Source organism: Dermacentor silvarum, chromosome 6, assembly GCF_013339745.2.
Source record: "Dermacentor silvarum isolate Dsil-2018 chromosome 6, BIME_Dsil_1.4, whole genome shotgun sequence".
NCBI lineage: Eukaryota > Metazoa > Arthropoda > Arachnida > Ixodida > Ixodidae > Dermacentor > Dermacentor silvarum.
In genome coordinates this window covers 38156460-38181835 of record NC_051159.1, presented here as the reverse complement: position 1 = coordinate 38181835, position 25376 = coordinate 38156460, and the positions used below count along the sequence as shown (strand labels likewise).

General features: G+C 45.8%; 1 protein-coding gene across 10 annotated transcripts in view; it reads left to right on the top strand.

Annotated features, from left to right (window-relative positions):
- The window catches only part of LOC119455432 (DNA-directed RNA polymerase II subunit RPB2), a 209761-nt gene that overhangs the window by 157267 nt on the left and 27118 nt on the right, over nucleotides 1-25376 (top strand). The window contains exons 5-9 of one of the 10 annotated variants that reach the window (XM_049668764.1): nucleotides 5164-5322; nucleotides 6190-6551; nucleotides 11515-12837; nucleotides 20429-20523; nucleotides 20614-20735. The exons of 5 other annotated variants lie outside the window; for them this stretch is intronic. In XM_049668764.1, the coding sequence (XP_049524721.1) occupies nucleotides 5164-5322; nucleotides 6190-6551; nucleotides 11515-12837; nucleotides 20429-20523; nucleotides 20614-20735 (2061 nt within the window). The remainder of the gene's footprint in view (nucleotides 1-5163; nucleotides 5323-6189; nucleotides 6552-11514; nucleotides 12838-20428; nucleotides 20524-20613; nucleotides 20736-25376) is intronic. 4 more of the 10 variants (XM_049668773.1, XM_049668770.1, XM_049668771.1 and 1 more) reach the window with 4 other exon arrangements.

Here is a 25376-nt window from a genome sequence, read left to right as displayed (position 1 = left end):
GACTCCCTGACAGTTAACATGTCGTGATATTCCATGTACAATGGCTGTATGGTTCACCTGGCACTCACCAAGCACATGTTGCATTGCGTTAGAGTGGTCGTCTCTTGGCAATAAATACAGACCATAATACCATTTCTTTGCTATCTGCGTTGCAGACAAAGCGAGCTTTGTCATCTGCATCCCAGGCTGGCATACTTAGGTGCACGTCGGAGAAATGCCGGTGCTGAACAAAAATTCGAAAATTATTTTTCACATTTAAAAAATACCTTTTTGTAATCTGTCACATGCATAGCAGACATGTAGAGCTATCTATGATGACGTATCATATATGATGTATCATATATTTTGGACCGAACACCAAGGCTACTTTTTTTACCTTGAACACGAAGCTTCTTGCAAAAAAATCGAACTTCAAATATTTTTAGGTTATACACTATGTCAAATAGGCTACCATTCTATATTTAAATTTATGCCTTCTGGATTTTCCTGTGCTATGGAAAAGAAAAAAAATGCGAACTTTGCAATTTACTGACTTTTTCCTGTGCCAAAAGCACTCGAAGTATTCAGATATTTGAAAAATTCGCTATTTTGGCAGCCACACCATTTCATTGTCTTGCCATACACACCATTTGAGCGACTGGAGCATACAATGTGCCTTTGAAAAAAAAATGTTGATTGATGGCTTCTAGCTGAGCTGGGCAGGAAAAATAAATTGTCGCCAAAATGCTAGAATATTTGTTGCAAGAAAAAAAATGTGCAGAACGAGTTTCAAAATTTAAAGAAATTTGTAGAAATTTTTTCAGCTATATCTATGATATCCGAAAAAACTCTGGTTGCTTTGGCGTGAAAAGACCCATCTAGGAGTGTGCGAATAGTAGTAATTTTCAAGCCTGAGTGGAATACGTATTGAATATCATGATAGACTGCTTATAGTGTAAGTCGCCGGAGTCGCACATATCTGCACTATAACCAAAGCATCGTTTTTGAAAGGCTGGCACATGCGCAAAACATGTAGACCAAGCAGCATCTGAGAATCAAAGCATGCGATTGGGGTGTTTGCATACGTTAAATTTACAAACGTTGAAAGGTTGTCCGAGGACTTGTGGTCTTGAAGCAAAGTAAAACGGGGGGGGAATAAGAGCAACATAGATGAAAGTAAGCTGCTGACTAAATTTTCAGTCCTGTTCAATTATTTCAAACTCCCCCAGCACCGCCATCAACTCCACAGAAATAATGTAAAACGGTGACTGAAATTTCGGGTGCCGTACAGTATCTCATTTCATTTCTCGGGACTGATTCACTTGCGCGCACTGTAAATAAATTCACCAACGATTACGATTACGGTACTCCCTAATGCAAAATTTGAGCGCAGCTTTATACGTGTTACAGCATGTTGCAAATGGAACGAAGTGTGGCGCGATTGCCTCGCTAATCTGGAGAATGCAAGAGCCAGCGTGTGGGTGACGAGCATGATTCGCAGTAGGGGCCGCTGCTGACAGACCTCTTAGATGACGCGCGCTACTCAGGCGCCACCTCGTAGCCATCGTCGCTGCACTACGCTTTTCTTCTCACGCTTTCACCATACCCTCCTCCACTTTCCGCCTCATGGTTCCGCTGCACCCTCCTCTCCGCTTTCCTCCTTACGTCTGTCTTCCCTGCTACGCTCTGCGTTCGCTTTCATCTTTCACTACACTCGTTGGCTCGGTTATGAGTGATGATGTCGATGCTCGCTGCAGGAATGGGGAGCTTCGCTCTAAAACATGGCTACTGCGAACCAAGTGACCACCATTCCAGTGTTGCCCGTGCCTTCACTTTTCGTTGGGAAGTGGTTTCTCCATTTTTCAAGTGCCGTACAACCACTGCGACGCGTTCCATTGATTTGGCACAAAACCACAAGTTTGGCCGCCATCTCCCGACGAGGCACGCTGTTTAGGCCTAACCGGCACGGGTGTTGGGCAGCATGCCGTCGCTGCAAGTTCGCCCCTAGATATGTTCGTACCCATAGACAAGGACATAAAGATGGGGTATGCGATTGCGCGCAGAGGCTGAACTGACACAGTGCGTGTGAAGTGGGGTTTGGTTTTTCGGGCGATTGGCCGCGGCAACTACTGGAACGGTGGATGCTTGCATGTGTTCTAGTGGACATAAAGCCTAGAACTTCCGAACTAAATTTGCGGAACTCCATATTACAGCAGTCATGGTCGCACACGCAATATCTATGTTCAGTGCAGAGCACGCGTCACTGATAAGCGGCCGTGCAAAGGTTCCTCCGTCACCTAGGCAACCCCTGCATCGCGCTGCCTGCTGCCAATTTAAGCGGACTTGCTACTACGCTTTTCTGCGGGATTTTCCTGCGGAAGCCGCATTATAACTGGTATTTCGTCTGGCATGGCTGCACTATAAGTGGTATGGATATATACATGGAGTTCTATGGGAGGGCAAACGGGGGATGGAAAAGACCGCATTATTCTGGACTATAAGTGGTCTAAGCTGTAGTACTAAAGAAACAAATCAAAAGGAGTAAAAGATCAAATACCTTTGGAATAGTTTTTTGAATAATGAACAGCCTTTTCATTATTACTTTAGAGTTATGCTTATGTCTAGTACAGCGTAGACTGTTTATAACATAAGTTGTTGAAGTTATCAGTATTCACATTGTAAGCTAAAACATAATTTTTCAAATCCTGCACACGTGCCACGTGTGTCTGACAATAGAATTATGCAACCAAGACATTGCATCCATCAACGTTTATGAATGTTAGAAGGTTAGCTGCTATGAATGCCTGAGGACCGGCATTTGCAGAAGGCCTTCCCATAAAGCTGACAAAATAATGCAAAACAGGAAAGACTTTTTTCATCCAAACTGTCACTGTCAATGAAAAAAGTGCTATTATCTTTCCCAGGCACTGCCTCTTAAAGGGATACTAAAGAGGTTATGTTAGGTTGTACAGTATAGACCACTTTAACGTAACTGCTTATAGTGCAGGACCGGATATAGTGCAGTCTTTGCATACTCCCGTTAATTTTCCCATAGCACTCCATGTATACACGTATCGCTTATAGTGCAGTTGCGGGAAACGAAATGCCAGTTACAGTGCGGCTGCCTGGGAGTACGGAAGTCAGCAGAGACCGCAAACGCTCCCGACAAACGCTCAAACGGGCGCCCCAAGGAGTGCTCGAGGAAGAAAGAGAGACGGAAGTAGAGGAGAAGGGCACGTGGTGCGAACGAACAGCCAGTGAGGCTGAAACCAGAATCTTGAGTGCGAGTCATGAAATATCACGGCGCGCATAGCGAGTGAAGGCCATGAAACTGCCAACGCCGGCCAACGCTTAGCTTCACGATAACGGCAGTGAACGAAACTTCAGGGAGCGGGCGGTGCCAGCACGGCATGGCGAAGGGCGTACGTGGAGACCGTGGAATGTGAGGGAGGAGGGCGGCATGGAAGCGGATTTTGCCTCGGCAACTCCGCCGCTTCGGTGGCTCCCCTCGCCCTCCCTCGTAGCTCCCTCACTTTCGACTGTCACCGTGCGCGCCCGCCGCCGTGCAGGCGCCGCCGCTCCAACTAGCCCGGCACCAGCTCCCTGAAGTTTCGTTTTCTGCCGCTATCGGGAAGCGGGCGTTTGCCGGCGTGGGGCAGTTTTGCTGGCCGGCCTGGGACAGCGTCGCTGTTTCCCTCTGCGCCGTAGCTGCAGCGTGCAAGGTCAACACGTGACTAGAAAGTAGAGGAAGCATAAAGGAGAAAGAAGGGTTCACTGCCATTTTCTACGCGTAGCTACGGTAGCGTGGCTGAGACGTCGGCACGTACACGCATGTTGCAGCGCAACGCTGAATCGGCGACCTTGAGGGGTCTCTCCTAAGCTTTTACTCTATGGCGGTGCCGGAGCAATGCCGGTCGGAGGTGCAGCAGCGTGATTTGGTTCCAATTAACGAGATTCGACTGTAAATTGAATGCAAACGTTCTAGCCGCATTCCTCGACTGTCGCATATGCGTGGCGCCTCGGTGCACATGTTTTGCATATGTGCAGGCCTTGAAAATTGTTGCTTTGGTTATAGTGCGGATATTCGCGACTGGCGACTCACGTTATAAGCGGTCTACACTGTATTAGTAAACAGTGCTTCTTGCAATAGTAAATGTCAACTATCACAGTGACAGGCTTGGTAAGTCTGCAGGTTTTAAAATGTAGCATGTCCGTTGTTGTTTTGAAGGCAGCATTGCAGTCAAAATTGGTAGCATCTAACCATTTTCTCTTAGGTTCCTCTTGGTATGGGGAAAGCAGTACAGTTCACTTGGAAGTAATTTTTTTCAAGCACGCCTCTTTTCGTGTTGTTACTGGACAATGCAGTGCCAGTTTGGTTTTGCAGATGGGCATCAAAAGGGGTTTTAAGACATTGTTGTTAGCATAAGCAGTTCAGCACGGCACTGACAGTTCTCATCCAGGTTGCCACTGGCTCCCTTCCCTGTGCTTTTGCATAATGTCTTTTGTTCAAGCTGTCGATGCCTGCCAGAAAAATTTCTGGGACTGGCTACTAGGCTCATGTGTGGTCTGGTCGTGGAAAATGCAAATTTCAGGTGTAGTGCTTGAAATTTGGGGGCATAAAACTGCAGCCGACTCTTTCCTTGTCATTGCATGAACAAAACCATGCAGTGGGGTGATGCGGTGGGCGTTTAGGCAGCCATCCATTATTGCCCTTTCAGACGAAGTTGCCAAGGTTGTGTCGCTGTTGGAGAGAGAGAGACAGAAACAACTTTATTGAAATAAAGATCGTGCTTGGTTACTGTTGGAGGTACAGAGCTTGTAGGGATCGCACAAGTAGTGTCAGAGGAGCGATGCTTCGGAATCAGTGGTGGCATAGTTAAATACTATGGTGTACATAAGAGTGCCATGGCATGCTTGTCTGCTCATCATTTGTAGCTTCACTTTTTAGTGCAGTGAAGCAGCCTTGCTGTCCATTCAAAGCTTTGCTGACATTATTCTGTCAGCTTCTGCTCATTGCACTTCAAGTGTTAGCCTTCTGCCACATCAGAAAGGCCGTGAAATCAGCTTTTGGATGATGGTGAACACACATGCTTATTATACATCACAAATGTGCTGAGAAAATTGCGTTGGCTTGGAACTGCAGTGCCTTCACATTTTTTACCTTGTGGTTATTTGTCTTTGCAGGTACTGATTGCACAGGAAAAGATGGCAACCAATACAGTGTATGTATTTCAAATGAAAGATTCCAAATATGCCTACAAGGCTGAGTGCCGCTCTTGCCTTGAGCACTCATCCCGACCCACCAGCACCCTCTGGGTCAACATGATGGCCAGGGGAGGCCAGGTAAGAACGTGGCATGCCACAAGTTCATACAGCTACATTTTGTACGTTATTAAATGCTGTTACCATTCAAAGGGGACAGAAAAGTTTGTCGCCGACTTGAGGTCACTTGCAGAAATATTTAATCATAAATTTTATTAGCGCATTCTTTAATGTTCCTTAGCAGTCTCCCACTTAACACCAACCCAGCTATTCAGCCATTGTATTGTTGTTAACGTTTTGTTCAAAATATGACCTTCATATGAAAAATTTTGCAACAATTGTGTTGCAGACATTTTGAAGCGTTGTGATAATTCTGCCACCTGGGCACCTAAATCTAAGAAACAGTCATCACTGAACATTTCTTATTTCAGTTTATGTCATCATGTGTTGTACTATTGATGGTTTAAATATTTTGACCCACTGAAGGTGGCAGTTTAGGGTGCCTGCCTCTTACAAAAGGAAGCCCTTCTGTCAATATAAATATGTATCTTATTCTTTCACCCTTCTTCACATTCCAATCTTGTGTAAACACACAGAAAGTAAAAGGCAGGAATATTATTAACATGCCATTCCTTTTCATCCAGCCCTATTACTTTTAGTCCGCTATTACTAAGTTTTCAGCTTTTTAGATTCGGTAAGTTACAACATTTTAATAAGCATAGAAGACTGCAAACAACGGGTAGATAACATACATACCACTTGGCAAATTATAGTCTGAGATGTGATTGGGTACTGAATGCCAGAAACCCGTGTATGGCGTGAGACACACAATAAACTTTAAATACATGCTCATATTCAAATTCAAAGTCTGAACAAGTGTTGAAACGAATGCATGGCACTGAGCTCCTGTGGTGTAATCACCTCAATGTTTGTTTTACATTTATGCAGGGAGTTCGCAAGAGTGCCATCGGCCAGAGGATTATAGCCATATTGCCCTACATCAAGCAAGAGATTCCCATAATGATAGTGTTTCGAGCACTTGGCTTTGTAGCTGATCGTGACATACTGGAACACATCATCTATGACTTTGAAGATCCCGAGATGATGGAAATGGTCAAGCCTTCTTTAGACGAAGCCTTTGTGATTCAGGAGCAAAATGTCGCTCTGAACTTCATTGGTTCACGTGGAGCACGCCCAGGTGTCACCAAGGAAAAGCGTATCAAATATTCCAAGGAAATCCTGCAGAAAGAAATGCTGCCCCATGTTGGTGTGAGCGACTTTTGTGAGACAAAAAAGGCTTACTACCTCGGGTGAGTTATGGGTGATGAAAAGTGCACTGCAGTTATGTTTTAGCGCAGTAGTCCAGATAAGAGATTCACTTTGAAAGGTGGGTGGTGCTGCCATTGGGCTGCGCTGCTGTATGGTAACTGCAAATCACAAGTTTGATTGTGCATCAGTATTGCGGAAGTGCAGGATAGCTGCATGGCTGGAAGAGGTAATTGTTAATTTTGGGAACGCCTATGAATGAGTCAGTAAAGAATCTATTGGATTAGGCATGGCTCATTGGCCTAAGCAGTAGAAAGTGTGACAAGGAGAGGGAGAAAAAAAGAAGTCCAGTAGACAAAATATGAAGTGGGAAGAATTTGCAAGGTGAACCATACCACTTGTTTTCGTGTTTTTTTTTTTTTTTTCTGGCTACATTTCACTGCACACCATCAAAATGTAATTGGGCCAAGCAAATCTTCATTTGATTCTGTCACATCTTCGAGCCCTGCACTTAATCCTACAATATTGTCTCAAGGTGATGATGCCCAGGCAGAAACAGTAGCTGACAGACTGAATGTCAAAGATGGAACTGTTCACTGGGTGAGGTTGTGCCCAGGAAGTAAAGCAACATTTGGTTTATGATCATCAAACACTGCTCGAATCTGACTGCTAGTTATGCATTCATCACTGTGCATATCAGAGCAGCCAGTGGGCACTGTCAGATTAAGAATGTACTGCAGGTTTTGCAACGTGGGTACAATATGATGTGCCCGTTTCTCTATAGAATTGACAGCACTCGTGAAATTTGATACAGCCAGTGTGTCTTGCACAAGATTGATAGCATGACAATGACAATGTTGTAAAATTGGTCAGCGGCAAAATCTGAAATAATGCATGCATGGAAATATCTACGAAAATACATAGAATGGTGGGGGAAAAAAATGTTTAAACTAGGCACTATTCTAGAACCTTAGGCTGTCTCATTGGGTGCGAGAGTAGACTTGATGTCCATTTTGTTTCACAAGGCAATCATTGCTGCAACGGCTGCCAGCGGTGATAGTCCTTAGTCGCCTGGCAACATGTAGTTTGACGTGCTTAATTTGTCAAACAACAAATGCGACTTTTTTTTTTTCCTTCTCGCATTCATATGCGACTGCAAAAAAAATTAGTCTCTAGGGGCAGTAGAAGTTGTTGAAGTTTATTTACCGTTACGTAAAAGTTTACACATATTGCTCTTGATTGAACCCATAGCTGTAGGAGCTAGTACGAGTTCAAAGGATAGGATAGTATGGGTTCACAGCACGTACAAATGATACATTCAGAAACAACCTCTGGCAAAGATTTCAGTGCTCCTGACCTCTGCAGCGCTACCACTGTGCATGGTTTCCCGTATCTAGAGATGATCTTGAAGGGTTGAGGAATATCTCCATTATGGCATGGGCAGAAACCATGCACACATGCTGTAAGCATGGCAAAATAGGGACATTTATAGCCCACCCCGCTACATGTAGTTGTTAATGCGGATCCGCTGCGGTGGCTTAGCGGCTATGGTGTTGCGCTGCTAAGCACGAGGTCGCGGCATCAAATCCCAGCCGCATTTCGATGGGGGCAAAAATGCAAGACCCCCGTCTCCAGTGCATTGGGGGGGCACGTTAGAGATTCCCTGGTGGCCAAAATTAACCCAAAGTCCCCCCACTACAGCGTGCCTCATAATCAAATCATGGTTTTGGCACGTAAAACCCCAGAATTCAATTCATTCAATTGTTAGTGCTGTGCTGTAAACCTGCCAACGTGCCGGCTCCGTCAACCAAGCACAGAACTTCGTAGCGGTCGCCGTCTTGGTTGCTCTGCAATGACCAGCGAAGTGCCGAAGGTGCAGCAGCCACCAGCTCCTGTGATTCTTTTGCACCCACGAGTGGCGTTTTTCAATATGAAAAACAGTTGGCAGTTTCTGGAGCACATTTATTGCCAGTCACATTATGAGTAAAGTGGTACTGTCACAGATTGCCATTAGCAAGTGGCATTAGCAAGTGACATTAAAGTGCCTTGTGTAGTAAACCGGTACTCCCAGCACGTTAGCTTACAACATGCTGGCTGGTGGTGAACAATAACTTTATTGTTAGGACTGAGAGGGTTGATAGGTGTGCTGAAAGGGTTTGGGTGGTGGATAGGGAACAACGATCTGATAGTTAATAAAGCAGGGGCGAGAGAGAGAGAGCGTGTGCAGCTTGCTTATCTCGTCAGCAAAGAATGAACAAATGCAACACCTAGTTTCTTTCACTACTGGCTGGGCAGCCTGCTGACTGATATGCTTTGTTGATATGTTTGTTGGAAGTTGTTATGTGACCTCTAGGGAGCATTCTACTGCAAGATTTTTAAAAATTGGTTCAATAATAGCCAAGATAGAAATATTTCAGTGCCACGAACCCATGATTTCAGGAGGCGAGCGTCACCACCAACATAAACACTCTCTCCACTTGCTCCGTCTAGCCTCCACAAGCGAAATTTCTTTCCTGCCTTCTCCCATACTGCAGCTGGAGCATCGCATGACGCATATGTCATGGGCCCTGCCTTATTTTTTTTTCTCTCTCGCTCGGTTGCTGCGTGGCGCACTTCCGCTGACGACTTCGTGCATGAGCTGTTGCATTTGTTTTGTTTTGCACAGCGCACAATTTTGTGCACTGTGCATGAGAACACCTGACTAGCGGTATAAGTCAGTGCAACACAAACACTGAGGCAGACGCAAGCGGATTACAGAGCATGATCGCACACTGGAACACCGTAGAAAATGACATAGTTTTGTTCTCTGCGTGCGCAACTCATGGGAACAAGCAGACGAAATGGAAGTAAATCTTTTTATGGTACGAAATAAAACAGACACGCATACATTCGGTATATAGGTTTTATTATTTCCCTATACCTTAATTCTTCTATTGAAGCAACAGATCAACAAATAACTGCTGTTGCCTTTAACAATTCTCAGTCACGTGTCACTGAGAGTGACGTCACAGCATGGCAATTTAGCGCACTTGCGTGATTGACGTCACTCCTCGGCGGGGAGCGCAGCGCCCGCGAGGAGCAGGGCAAGCGACGCTTGGTTTGAAATTTCAGCTTATTCTGCGTTGCATAGCCATATACAGTAAAAGCTCGATGATACGATCACGGCTAATACGAATTTCCGGATGATACGAATTTTTCTGTGGTCCCGGCCGAGCCCCATTACTTTGCAACGTGCTAGAGAATGGTTGTTACGAATCGATTTTCAGCCTGCGTCGGTTGATACGAATAAACGCCGCTCCACCGACGGCCGCGAAAGAGAACAGCGAGCAGTCACGCGCTTTCTCTCCTCTTTTGGTGCGGAGGCGCAGCGCCGGACAGCGCGGACTCCGCGACTGGGCACGAAGAGTTTGAAGCGGTGGCGCTTTTGGTGCTTTTGTACTTCTCCTTTTCTGCGAGCCATCAGATGGAGTGGCTGCTGCGCTTCGGGCCGCGTTCTTCGTGTTTGCGCCATTTTTCCTAGTCGCAGCGAGCTATGTCTCGCAAGCGGAAAGCATTCTCCTTTAAAGAGAAATTAGACATTCTTCGAAAGGTCGATGAGGATCCCAAGAGGAAGCGGACGGAGTTGGCTAAGCAGCTAGGCCTCGCAATGTCAACACTGAGCACAGCGAGACTATCATGAAAAACGTGCTTTCGTTCAACGTCAACGCGAAGCAAGCGAATTCGAATGCACTTATTTCGAACATACCGCGCACCGACAATGCTCTTAGCAGCGCGCCAAAACACGCGGCGGCGCCTCCGACTGGCATTGCTCCGACACCGCCATAGAGCAAAAGCTCAGGAGAGACCCCTCAATGCCGCGCGCGAAGGAACGGAAAAAAAAAAAAACCCGCGGCGGAAATTTCACCCTCTCTCAAATTGCAAGGTCGCCGTTTCTGCATCGCGCCGGAACAAGCGTGTACGTGCCGGCACGACTAGAGTGTTCTAGACAACCGTATTCTAGCACACAATAGTGCCGACGTCTCAGCCAGGCGGATAAAATGGCAGTGAACCCTTCTCCTCTATTTTCTAGTCACATGTTGACCTTGCACGCTGCGGCAGCAGCGCAGAGGGAAGCAGCGGCGGAGGCACAGTCGGGCCAACGAAACTGCCACGCCCGCAAACGCTCGCTTCTCGATAACGGCAGAAAGCGAAACTTCAGGGGGCGGCTAAAATAAGCTGGCGCCAGCACGGCGGCGGGCGCGCACGGAGTCGAAGGTGAGAGAGCTACGAGGGAGTTGAGAGGGAGGGCGAGGGGAGCCACCGAAGCGGCGGAGTTGACGCGGCCGAATCCGCTTTCCTGCCGCCCTCCTCCCTCACCTTCGACGGTCTCCGCGCGCACCCGTGTGCCAGCGCCGCTTTGTTTTCTGTCGTTATCGGGAAGCGACCGTTAGCCGGCGTGAGCAGTTTCGTGGCCCGCGCTTGCTATACGCTTGCGCGCCGCGATATTTCACGACTCGCACCGTTCGTGCATCGTGCTATGGTGCACGAATACTTCAAAAATACGTCCTTTTAATTCGAACAAATTTTCGGGCCCCTTCGAGTTCGAATTATCGAGATTCGACAGTAGTTTTAATTGTGTTTCGATGATACTAATTTCGGCTAATACGAATATTTTTCATGACCCCGTGAGATTCGTATCATCGAGCTTTTACTGTAATACTTGGCAGACACAATCGTTAGCGCGCATTGTATGCACTGCGCTTGTCAGCTTAAAATGGCCAGACCTAGTGAGGGGCCCTTAATGCTTTCTATCTTAGAAGTTTCATGATATTTCCAGGTGTGGCAGTTAATTTTATTCAGAACTGCACTTCGTTGTTTCGTAATGTCTGTTTCTTTTCATTCAACGGATTTTTTATCACTCTGAGGTTTTAGTAAACCGATTGGAGCTGTATGTGTAACTGTGTTTGAGCATTAACAGAATCATTGCATTCATTTGCGTGTATATTTTGTCTTTTTATGGTTTTGCAGTTACATGGTTCACCGGCTGCTGCTTGCTGCTCTGGGACGAAGAGAGCTAGATGACCGTGATCACTACGGCAACAAGCGCCTAGATTTAGCTGGTCCCCTAATGGCTTTCCTGTTTCGGGGTCTTTTCCGTAATCTCACTAAGGAGGTACGCATGTATGCTCAGAAGTTCATAGACCGTGGCAAGGACTTTAACCTTGAATTGGCTATCAAGACCCGTATTATAACTGATGGACTCCGCTACTCCCTGGCAACAGGAAACTGGGGTGACCAAAAGAAGGCACATCAAGCACGTGCTGGAGTGTCTCAGGTGCTCAATCGCCTAACCTATGCTTCAACGTTGTCACATCTTCGGCGTGTCAACTCTCCCATTGGTCGAGATGGCAAACTTGCCAAGCCCCGTCAACTCCATAACACACTGTGGGGTATGATCTGCCCTGCTGAAACACCAGAAGGCCATGCTGTAGGCCTGGTGAAGAATCTAGCTCTCATGTCCTATATTTCTGTAGGCTCACAGCCTTCACCCATCCTCGAGTTCTTGGAGGAATGGAGCATGGAGAACTTGGAAGAGATAGCGCCCTCAGCCATTGCAGAAGCTACAAAAATCTTTGTCAATGGCTGCTGGGTGGGCATTCACAGGGACCCAGACCAATTGATGAACACCCTCCGCAAGCTGCGCCGACAGATGGACATCATTGTGTCGGAAGTCTCAATGGTGCGAGACATTAGAGACCGTGAAATTCGGATCTATACAGATGCGGGCCGCATCTGCCGGCCTCTCCTTATTGTTGAAGACCAGAAACTTCTGCTGAAACGACGCCACATTGACAACCTCAAGGATCGCGAGTACAACAACTACAGTTGGCAAGACTTGGTGGCGAGTGGAGTGGTTGAGTACATCGACACACTTGAGGAAGAGACGGTTATGCTGTCTATGACCCCTGATGACCTGCAGGACAAAGGACTTGCATATTGTTCTACCTACACACATTGTGAAATCCACCCATCCATGATTCTTGGTGTGTGCGCCTCGATTATCCCCTTTCCTGACCACAACCAGTCGCCACGTAACACATACCAGTCTGCCATGGGGAAGCAAGCTATGGGCATCTACATCACAAACTTTCATGTGCGCATGGACACCCTTGCCCATGTGCTCTACTATCCCCACAAGCCACTGACCACAACACGCTCAATGGAGTACCTTCGTTTCCGTGAGCTGCCAGCTGGCATCAACTCCATTGTGGCTATTTTGTCATACACAGGATACAACCAGGAGGACTCCATCATTGTCAATGCCTCGGCAATCGACCGGGGATTTTTCAGGTAGGCCTGTCTGCTTTGTAGTACATCATGGCTCTTGTGTCAGCACATCAATGGCTTGCCAGTTCATTGTGTGCCATACCTTTCTCCTCCGCCTTCCTGCAAGCAGGACCTTAGGAAAACATTGTACATTGCAAAGTTGAAGGCACCAAAGTGCACAGTCCTGTATATTTCACTGCCACCGGAGCCAATTACACTAGTTTACTTATTTATTTATTTTGTGTACCCTCAGGGCCGAGGGCATTAAAGAGGGGAGTGGTTACATCAAATACAGAAAAAAAATGTACAGTGCAGCAATGTCGTTAGTACTACAGAAATAGATGGCTCTCAGTTATACAATTTTATCGAAGTGTTCTTGTAGGGCTGGTTAATAAAATGTAATACGGTGCATACAGTGCATTAATACAGTGTTACAGTAATACAATTGGTAGTACAAAAGCATGAATGAAATGCTCCTATTTATACAGTAGAACCCCGCTGTTACGTTCCCGGGTGCTGCGTTTTCCCGGCTGTTACATCGTTTTCGGCCGGTCCCAGCACAGCTCCCATAGAACCCAATGCATTGGTAACCCCGCTGTTACGTCGCAACCAAGGGACCGTTCCCGCATCATACGTTGCGAGCTGCCACACCGCGCTGGCCCGAGCGGCCATTTTGACTTTTCATGTCGCTTGGCTTGGTTGCTTGACGATGGCATTGGCCGCCCAAAGTGCTGGGGGCGACATTTATTAAACAAATGAGTTGTGGCGCAAGGAAAGAAGAAGGAAAACCAAGGGGAGACAGGATAGGGCGCCAAATCCTGTCTCCCCTTGGCCCTATCCTGTCTCCCCTTGGTTTTCCTTCTTCTTTCCTTGCGCCACAACTCATTTGTTTAGCTATGCACCAACTCGCCCAACGCACTACCTTACTAAAGCGACATTTATTACTATTTTCGGTTTCCGCCAGCAAAAGTATGGCCTTTGATATCCGCTTTTGCTATCTAAAGATGATATTTATGACGCGTTGCGGCCCTAAAATTGGTTTTGGCTCATAGATGTTCCGTATAAAGTCCAAGGGCGATAACGCCGTCGCCGCGCGCCGTATGCTTTCTTTCGCGCGCGAGACGCAGTCGTCGGCTCCCCTCACACGCTTTCACTCACACATACAGCATACGTCGCCACGCGCCGTATGCTGTATATGCGAGTGAAAGCATGCGAGGGAAGCCGCGCGGCCGTATGCTGAATGTGCGAGTGAAAGCGTGCGAGGGGAGCCGACGACCGCGTCTCGCGCGCGAAAGCAAGAAAAGCAGGGAGGAAGCGCGCCTCCTTCCGTTGCGCTGGAGGCACCAGCGAGGGAGCGAGGGGAGGGATAGCGGGCAGCGTTGTGCTCTGGCATCATACTGCGCGGCGGCGCGCGGTCCCGCGGGCCATACCTTGAAAGTGATCTGCCAGGAGGTAGATTCTACGCAGTGTAGGTGTGTCGGCAGCTCGTGGCTTTGTGCGTGCTGCGTGTTCTTGGCGCTCAGTTTGGGTTGAAGCGATAGACAACAGCACGAAGGTCACTTCGCTCGCTTCTGCAGCGGAGCTTAACTGCGCATGTCCGCGCTCATCGAGTGTGATGTGTTCATGGTTGCCTGTGGGCGCTGACACCATGTTTGTTAATTAGTTAATAACCGAATGTTTACAAGTTTATACAGACGATAAAACTCCTATTCTTACTTTGTATAGCTCATCGCAATCGATACTTTGGCTGTCAGGCGAAACTACTTTTTGTCGCATGTAAGAATTAAATAATATTGTGTGCAGTTCAACACTACTCCCATTTCTCAATTTTTCCTGTTTCCTGGCTCTTGCGTTTCTCGGCTCTTACGTTTTTTTTTACGGTCCCGTGAAAAACGTAACAGCGGGGTTCTACTGTACAATGTTATCTAATACTGCCATGAAGTGCTGGTTGTCAAGAATAGTAGCGGTTGAGGCGGGAAGGCGATGCCACTCAGCAGATGTACGCGGAAGGAATGAATGAAACATGGCATTGGTTTGGCATAATGAAATTCCGACTTTGTTATTGTGGTATAACCTTGATGAATTGAAGGGCGATCAGTTCGTCGCAAAGGCAAGGATGATGAAGTATCTTGTGAAAAAGTGAAAGTCTTAAGGTCTTTACAGTGAGAGGCTAAAGATAGCAAGCCAAGGGTTAATTTCATTACAGAAGTGCTGGCAGTTCGGTTATAGTTCGAAAAAATAAAACGAGCATAGTTATTTTGTACTATTTCTAATGAGTGAATTAGGTTTTTCTGAAAGGGATCCCAAACTGCTGCTGCATACTCAAGCTTTGAGCAGACTAGTGACCTGTATAGCAATAATTTTAGGGAAGACGGTGGCTTAGCGAAATGACGTTTTAGGTATCCCAGCGTGGCGGTTAGCGTCTTTAATTACATAAGAAGCGTGCATAGACCACAAGAGGTTGCTAGTAAAATGGATACCAAGATATTTGTAGGATGAAACAGGGTCTAAAGGGAGATTATTAACGTACTAAGAAGGAAGCTGGTGAGAAGTTCTGGACACACGCATAAATTTACATTTTTGGTTATTTAGTTCCATTGACCAAGATTGGCACCAAGTAGAAATAGCATTAAGATCGGATTGAAGAGAAGATATGTCAGTCTCGCACATTATTTCCCTGAAGATTACTGAGTCATCTGTGAATAAGTCAATGCCAGAGAAAACACAACAGGGTAGATCATTTATGTAAATTAAGAAAATGAGGGGACCAAGTACTGACCCTTGAAGTACGCTGGATCGTACTCTGCTTGGCTGTGAGTTTGAGTCAATAGCAAAGACAAACTGTGAATGGTTAGGAAGAAAGCACTCAAGCCATGCAAGCAGTCTGGGATCAATGTTAATTTGATGCAGCTTAAAGATTAGAAGATAATGGCATACTTTGTCAAAAGCTTTAAAAAAGTCTAAAAATATTCAGTTAGCAGTTGAAGAGTGGTCAAAGATGACGTTTAGCTTATGCATAAATAAAACTACTGTAATTGTGTTTCACATGATTATCTCTTGCGGAAGCCATGTTGCGATGGTGAATAAAATGAATTAGTTTCAAGAAAGCTAGCAAGATTAGAGGCAAGTATATGTTTTAGCATCTTACATGGAATGGAAGTGAGCGAGATGGGGCGGTAGTTATATGGAGAATGCTTGTCACCTGACTTATGGAGTGGGATCACCTTCTCGACCTTCCTTTCAGCAGGCAAAGAACCCTCGTCTAGTGAATGTCGGAATATCATTGCTAGAAAAAATGGAAGAGTAACAGCTGGTGCTTTTAAAAAATGTTGCGTTAATTAAATCGTGTCCTGGAGCTGAAGATGGTTTTAAAGATAATTGATACGACGCCTGCTGGTTCACTGATTATGGGAAACATTGCTTGGTAATCGTAGTCGTGCGTGGATAGGAAAGTAATGTCTGTGGTTGATGAAAAGTTGTGCATGAAAACATCATTAAGTACAGACGCACATTCGTTAGTTGGAATAATATTGCCAGAGCTGTTAAGTTGAATGCTCACCTGGGAAACATAGTGATGAGGTGTAATTTGCTTCTAAATGTTTTGTATCATCTCAACATCAGAACAGACGTTTGACTCTTTGGTTTATGCTAACTTGGAACATGTAGAACCTGTCTGCCAGGGTTTTTTTTAATGCAAGGATGCAAAACATGGCTGAATATTGCTGCGCCTCTTTCTGCATCGAATCACGATGGTGATGACGACAATGTGCTCAAGAGTGCATGCAGGCTCAATAGAAGAAGTCTGTGTTCCCTATTCTCGGGTGTGCCGATAGAGTGCGACAGGACGACCTCTCGCAATTACAGCTGTCATTCTCAATGAACTGAGACACTGGTGGAGGTGCGGGGTACTGCACTCATTGCCTGATGATCAGGACTCTCTTGAGCAGCCCTATGCCCATCCCTACATCCAGCCCAGTGAGACATCGAGACGCCTGTACACCACACAAGCCGCCGCCTGCAAGGTCTGAGCCCAAAATTCGGTATTCTGCAAGGACCAGCCCTGTCAACGACCACCTCTGCTCAAGAAATGGTGTTGGCAAGCCTGACACAGGTGACGGTTCAAAACCTTCGAATCCCCGTGAGCTTTCATGGCAGCGAGCGTGAAGATGCTGAAGACTGGCTGGACCAGTATGAATGCGTGGCCAACTCCAATCACTGGCGTCCCGGCCAGAAGCTTTCAATCGTGTACTTCGTCCTCGAAGGGAGCGCAAGAACATGGTTCGTGAACCGTGAGGGAAGCTTGCCAAACCGGGACGAGTTTTACCATCGGTTACTTGAGACCTTCGGAAATATGAATCGACGGGATAACGCTCAACGCCTTCTTGAGTCGCGTATCGAAATGCCAAATGAGGATGTCTGGATGTTTGCCGAAGACATGGCACATTTGTTTCGCCGCACAGATCCCAACATGACTGAGCCAAAAAAGCTGAGTTATCTTATGCGTGGCGTCAAGGAACAGCTCTTTGCTGACCTTGTACGCAACCAACCGACAACGGTAGATTCATTTATTAAGGAGGCCACAGCAATCGAACGGGTGCTGCAGCAACATTACCAGCAATATGACCGGCACTCTGTCTGCAGGAGCCACAGTACTGACGGCCACAAACAAAAATTCTCTTCGCCAATTGATAAGGAAGATTGTGCGCGAGGAGATTTCAATTGCAGAGCAAACAGCGATGCCGAAGGAGTTCATGGTTGCCTCTGTTGCTGAAGTTGTGCACCAATAACTCTGACAAGCCTTCGCACCTCCTGAACCAGACCCCGAACCATGCTTTCAGCCAAGCACATACAGCTATGCTGACGCTGTCCATCGTCCGCTGTCTGCTATACCAATGCAATAGTACCGCTAGTGCCCACCTGTCACAGCCTGGGCCCAACGAGAGCCTTTTCGGTGACCCCAGCAGCTTCGCAGGATCGATATATCACTGTCGATCGCCGACCAGTGTGCTACAGTTGTGGGGAACCCGGGCACATTTTCCAATTCTGCCCTCACCATCAAGCTGGCTACTAGAGAAATTCACCTGTTGCTACGTGCCATCAGCTTGATGAAAGCCGTGGCCCCTTTGATGACAGCCTTACAGGACGGCAAGTGATCTCCTCTAATATCCGGTCATGGTCGCCGTCTCCATCATGTTTTTCATCGCCGAACCGCCGCAGTTTTGCTGATGTGGTGATAGGGAGGTCTCCCAGCCCACAGCAGGGAAACTGAAAACAGCAACCTCCGGGGAGGAAGGTTGCACTAATCAAATTGCTGAAAAGCCCCCAGTATTGCCAAGAACGCAGCAGATCGACAAACTATCAGAGCAGAACGCCGACATAATTGTGAGTGCCGACCTCCCTGTAATCGTTCATGGGCACAAAATGATGACCTAAGTTGGCACTGGTGCCGACTTTCTATAATGAGCAAGCCCTTGGCAGACAAACTTAAGAAAATTAAAACGCTATGGACGGGCACTTCCATTCGAAATGCTTGAGGTCAGCTGGTGACACCTACAGGCAAATGTACAGCAAGACTCGAGATCGAGAATATAGCTTTTGTCGCTACCTTTGTCATTTTACCACAATGTTACAACCAGCTCATACTAGGCATGGACGTTTTGTGGGAATATGGCACTGTGGTTAACATACGTGACGGCGGGGTCACTTTTGCTCTAGTAAAGACACGACGACCCATGGTGCAGCACCACAAAGCCGATCTTTATGTGTCGCCGACGATGTCTTTATACTGCCCCTATCACGCAGTCTTGTTCTGGTTATTTGCGATGCACAGTACAATGAAGATGGAGTAGCCGAACAAATAACAGCACTTCTGTTGCATCAAGGCATTGCCATCGCTCCTGGCCTTGTAAGCTTAACAGAGGGATGTGCTGACGTGCTGCTGACAAATTTAACTAACGAACGCCGGCACATTGGCAAAGGCACCGTGGTAGCATACTTTGGCGGAATCGACAATGCTCAACACTGTTTTGCTGCTCAAGACGAAGCAATGGCTGATATGGCACGACATGTACCCATCGTCAATGTTGGTCCAAGTTTAACGCCAAAAGATAGGCACTTCTTGAACTGCTTGACCAATTTAAGGATTATTTCTCCTCAACGTCTCGAATTGACCAAACACCACTGACTAAGCACTGCATAATCACAGAGGAGACCGCAAGATCCATTCGACAAAATCCGTACCATGTGACTCAGAAAGAACACGAGGCAATACAACAGCAGGTCCAGAAAATGCTAGAGGATTACGTATGACGCATATGTCACGTGCCAGTTTCTCGCATTCTTCCCTTGTGACAGCTGGTGCTTTGAGACACTGTGTTAGACTTCACTGCCTTTGGGATTGGCCCATATGTTTCATCAGCGGAACGTGATTCCTCCAAAGGGGGTGAAGTCCACCTATAATGCCATTGCTGTAAAACTTGAGAGGCAGTATTTCCTGTAGTATACTGTTTTCTGTATGCATAATTAAAAGATGATAGTAGCAACAGGTTGTATCACTCTGTTAATGCACCCAACATTTTCCACTCTCCTCTGCTTGATTACCATAACTACAACGTCTATACAGCGACGAGAAGCCCTGTCATAATAATGAAGCCAAGGAATACATAGGGGAAATGAATTGCTTTATTACAAATTAAAATGTAGAAATAATACGGGAGGGAGAACTGAAAGTGGAAGACAAGGTGACTTGAGAAGGTGACTTGAAAAGGTGACTTGTCATAGGTGGCGGCCAAATGCACTACCTCAACACAACGCTTGTGATGCTCTCACAATTCTTCCCCTATGCTTCATGTGGTTGTTACAAAAAATGGTGCCCCTCGGTTCCCCCGATTCATCTTGCTCATTGCAAAGTGAAGGTACTATCAACTCCGGCAGCCTGGATACCTTGAGGTGTAGTGTACTAGGGTGGCCAGTTGCCTGCTCCTAAGCTCATATACTATGTGACGCCTCCAGTTGAAAAAATGTTCCGCATCTGCTGCCATGGCTGTGTGTGGTGCTTGCTAACACTCCCAGGGCTAGGTTTAATAGATACACATAAACACCCAAGAAAGTGTAGAGCATTGCTTTCATCACACGGAGGTTGTGGGTCTGGCTCCTACCAACTGCTAGTGGTCTTCCCTTGTGTTTTCATCTTCCTTTTTCCTAATATTTCCACGTTTCATTCAAAAAAAAAGTATTTCTTCTGTGCCCTCCCTGGTTTCATTATCTGTTGGCCTCGTGGTTGTTACTAATGAAAAAGTTGAGCCTCTTTGTTTCCCCGATTCTTCTCACTCAGCTATTAGAATTGCCTTTTACGTGAAGAAATCTAGCCCCGTTTCTCCTTATGACAGCAGTCTATTGTGCAGAGGTGTCAAACGCAAGATTACCTTTTACAACTTATTGCGTTTTATTTTATGCAGTGCATAAGTCTGAGCAGGGGACAGTGAAATCAAGATAGAACATAGAAAATCAATGCATGTGCAGGTAATAATTTTTAAACTGCTTGAAAGATTTGGCAGCACAGACTGAGTACCATGTAATAGAGCCCGTGCAACAGAATGTACTTGCCATTTTTCAGGTCAGTGTTTTATCGGTCATACAAGGATTCTGAATGCAAGCGGGTCGGAGACCAGGAAGAACAGTTCGAGAAGCCAACACGAGAGACCTGCCAGGGTAAGTGTTTCATAAATCGGATGAAGCAACAGTACTTATGTGGGCATTATTATTAGGCTCATGGTATAATCTGCAATGTGTCTTTTTCAGGCATGCGAAATGCCATTTATGACAAGCTAGATGATGATGGCATCATAGCACCTGGTACCAGGGTGTCGGGAGACGATGTCATTATTGGGAAGACCATCACCCTGCCGGAAAATGACGACGATGTAAGGACAGCTTTTTCAATTGCAGGTTGAGTCCTCTTCTGTGAGCACTAAACATGTTTCAATGGGTGCTTAATTGCTTCTTCTTGAAAAGTAGTTTTGCCAAAATTTTTAGTGGCTGTAACTTGGTGTCAATTTCAAAAAATTATTTTTGATGTTTAAACTTTGTTGCATATTATAACAAACAGTTACATGGCAGTATAAGTATTGCAATTTTACGAAAATCGTTTTATCGAATGTGAAGTTCACAGAATGTGCAAATGTACAGCAGCCATTTTATGACCTGTGTGTGCCTTTAGCACCTTTTTGTTCATGCTGAACATGTTGGATTTTTCCTGGGACACTACCTTGCAGGATCTAGCTTGATTCCTATAACACATGGGCACTCCAAAGGCCTTTGGACTAGGCAACATCTGCCTGAAAATTCATGTAGGGTGACACATGGCAAAGGAGTATCTACATCTTAGTAGGGGTCCATTGAAGATGGGAGATGTCCACTCTCCTTTACAGTCTGAAAGAGGTAGCCTCCTGTGAAGCATGTGCAGCTCATGCAATGACAGGAATCTTGCCAAAACACTGTTATGCCTCATTATTAACTTGATTGCTCGCGAAAATGTGTTTTTTTTGTCTCATCATTAGCGCAATTGGTTTGGCAGTGGCCTTTTATTGCAGTAGTACCCTCAAAGCGAAATGCAACTGAAATTGTCTTAGCTTTTGCCACTGTGGTCATCATCATCGCTTCTTCGTATTGGCCTTTGACAGATTTGTCACCGAGTGCCTTCGTCCAGGTCTGGCTTTGTTCGGCCAGTTTTGTCTGTCTCTGTTTGCATGGACAGTTGGGTATGTTCAGACAACACCACCTAGATCTGACAGGCCTACACCCTCTGATCTATGACGTCTTGCGACCTGGCCTGAAATTTTCATTGCCAAGGCTGGCGTGACGAAAGCGCTGACGTCAAAATCACTGCTTCTTACGCGGGAGCATCTCCATTAGATTCTATGGTAGTCGGGCCAGGTAGCACGAGGTCATGGATCGCAGTGCGTAGGCCTTGGGCTATCTAGGTGGTGTTGGTTCAGATAAAGGCAGACTATATGTATATTTCAACGAAATTTTTATATTGTAACAGGTGCAATGGATTTATTTACAGTGTTAAGGGTGAAAAGGGTAAAGACAGGATGGTTTGAAACAGCCGATCACCAAAACCTTGCGCCGCTCCTTCTTCCTTTACCTCTTCTTCTACGCTCCTCTGGTGTAACATTACATTTGCCACACAAAGCTCACCGAGCATTGATGGTGGGGTTTCAATTGTGCGAAGTGCACAACTTCAGTCTTGTGTGAGCGGCAGTTACCAGCCGTCACTTTAACGGGGTTGTAGGTCACGTCACTCAAGTGTTTGAGAATGACAAACGGATCCGAGTACTTAGAAACAAGTTTTTTGGCAAGGACAATTGACACAGAAACGTAGGGTTCCATCCTTCTTCGCTAACACCACAGGGAACACCCACGGACTCTTGGACGGCTAGATGATGTCGTCGCGTAGCATTTCATCGACTTGTTGCCTTATGGCCTCACGTTCGTACGCCGAAACTCGGTACGGGCTCTGACGGAGTGGGCAGACATTTTCGTAGGTTATGATGTGGTGCATGGTGACAGGGGTTTGCCGAATTTTTGACGACGACGAGAAGCAGTCCTTGTATTTCAGGAGCAAGGCTTTTAGCTGTTCTTTCTTATGCCTGGGAAGGTTCTGATGGACGTCGAAAGCTGGTTCAGGTACTACAGTCGTCGCTGCAGGTGCGCTAGAATCCATGAAGGCGAAAGCACTGCTGGCTTGTACTATATCATCATGCAGGCGACCATGGTGCCTTTGTTAATGTGCTTGTATTCGTGGCTGAAGTTTGTGAACATCACTCTTGCTTTCCCTTCATGTAGCTCTGCTATGCCTCTAGAGACGCAAATTTCACGGTCGAGCAGTAAATGATGATCGCCCTCGACGACGTCCTCCATGTTTTGCAGCATGAGTGGAGCACAGTGCGTTAGTGATCACTCAGTTGCATTTCCGACAGCTGATCGCACAGTAGTAGGGCAGAAGCGGTAATGGTTTCACATTCGTGCGCTTTTCGCTTGAGGCAATGTGCTCCGCATCGCCAAAAGCGTCATCTCGTTTCTTTAGCAAACTTCTCCGCGAAAAGGGTCTGTAAGAAATAAAAAGGTGTGACTAACTTCAATTATGGTGGCTCAGTGGATATGGCACTTTCCTTCTGAACACGATGTCACTGGTTGAACTCCCTGCTGTGGTGGCCACATTCCAATAAAGTGGGATGCAAAAACACAATGTAATTCACATTCTTCTACTATGGCATTTGTTATAGCCGTGCTGTTGCATTGAGGCAATTGAAAGTTTTCTATTGACCAAATATTAAACAAATCATTCAATTCTTGTAAAATTATGTATTGTGCTTGCATTTTGTATGCCTTAGCTTGATGCAAATGAAATGAAGCTGTGCAGCATGATAAAGGAGTGGCTGGGAGATGGGGAGGTCTTCAAAATGTTGCATTTCGTTTACAGTTCTGTGGCATCGCAGCATCGTAATTCAGATGGCTGCTGCTTGATGTAATCACTAAGAAGCAACTTACAGCAGTGCAAATTACGTAGAAATAAAATATATTTAAGCTTCTCTAAAGATAAAGATGTGGAAAACTTTACCTCAAATGTCTAAGAACACTGGTTGACTTGAGACGCATGGGATTCGTGTTTGTCACTGCATGACCCTATCTGACATGTCTCAAAGAAGAAACGTCTCAAAGTATATGTACTTTTCATTTCTGTGGCGTTCTGTCATAAGAACACAAAAAAAAAACATATTCCAAGTTCTCTTCCTAGATCATGAGAGTCGACTTGGAGCTAGGCTCTTACTGATATGTGTCTCACGACTTAGCCCATGTGAGCTTGGTTGTAGCAAATATCAAGTGAAATCATTGTCAAAAACCTTCCAATTTACAGCAAGCCAATGTTTGTAAGTGATGTCGTGGCCATCCACAAAAATGTGAGACATGTTCACGGCCTTACATAGACAACCTGCCCAGGGCTGTCTGTGTATATAGATACAGTGAAGTAATTTGACGCGACCTATTGCCAAGGGGACACATGTAGCACTTTTGTTGCCTTGTTGGTGGCTTGTTGTGTCCAGAGGCCAAGATAATGCATGCTTTATTATGTAGCTGCACTCACACATTGGCTCAGAGCTTTTGACTTATGAACCCCATTACTTACAATTTACAAACCCTAGCTTGCTGTAAATGGGGAGGTTCCTTTCAGTGATGTCATTGGACATTTACTATGATCAAGCTTCCGCCTGTTGAGTCGTGATATACATATCAATAAGAGCCAATAGCTCCACGCTGGCTCTCTTCACCTTCGAAGGGAACTTGTAATGTTGTTTTTTTCTGTGTGTTCTAATCAGCAACATCAAAGAAATGAAAAGTAAATATACTTTCAGAAGTTTATTTTTTATCTAGCGTTAGATTGGGTCGTGTGATGACACACGGATTCCATGCTTCTCAAGTCACCTTGTGTACTATGTTAGAGGTAAGCCTTAGCGACTATTAGTGACGCCTTCATCTTTAAATAATCTTCAATATATTCCCTCTTTTTATTTTATCACTGCAAGCTCTTTCTTTGTGAATGCATCAAGCAGCAGCTATCTCAAAACACTATGCTGCCATGCCATGACACTGTACACGAGACGCAAAAGTTTTTGCATTTCGAGAACCTCCGCAACCTTCAGCCACATTTTTCATACTGTACACAGCTACATTTCATCTGTGTCATGCTAAAGCATACATGATGCAAGTATAATACACAATTTTGCAAGAAGGGTCCATCGATTTCTTTAGTATCCCCTTGAGGCGCAGTGTCCACATTTGTGGATGCACTGGTTTTCGCTAGTTTTGTCGGGTCGTGGCCAAGAAAAAGAAGTGGGCATTAAGTGTCAGGTAAATTGAACCCTTCTTCAGTGTGAAAAAAAAAAATTTACTTCAAGGGACTGCACGTGCGTCAGGGGTACAGTTAATGTTTGTTAAATGAGGCTGTTAGAAGTGTGCTTTGCATGCTTGGGATAAATGTGCATATGCATTTGAGGCAGTTTGAAAGGGATCATGTTTGGGTTAACTGCATTTCACTAGGGCCAGTTTGTGCAGATTACCTTTACAAGCAGGTAGAAGGGTTTGGTTCCAGCTGTTTGTTGCCTTCTCTGTTTCACTGCTTCAGGTTTTTTGTGGTTGCTGCAGTGCCATGCCATTCATCTGTATTTCAAGGTGATCGAGAATTAGTTCAGAGAAAGCAAAGTCTTATTCGTGGTCACTTTGATTAGGTGAATGGCAATGATAGTTATGCAAGCTATTTCTGTGAGAAGAAGAAAAAAAGAAAAACGGGCTTGGGCAACCATATGTTACAAGGGCAACACATTACATAATGAATTAATGACATAGAAGTGATACCGAACTCTTGAAAGGATGAAAAATATGTTAGTATGAAGCAGTGTCTGAATTAAGAAAGGGAAACCAACTTCGAACCATTGAGATCTTACTGTACTGCAAGACTGGCATCTAGCAATAATTACTATAGCAGCTGACGTGACTGTGCA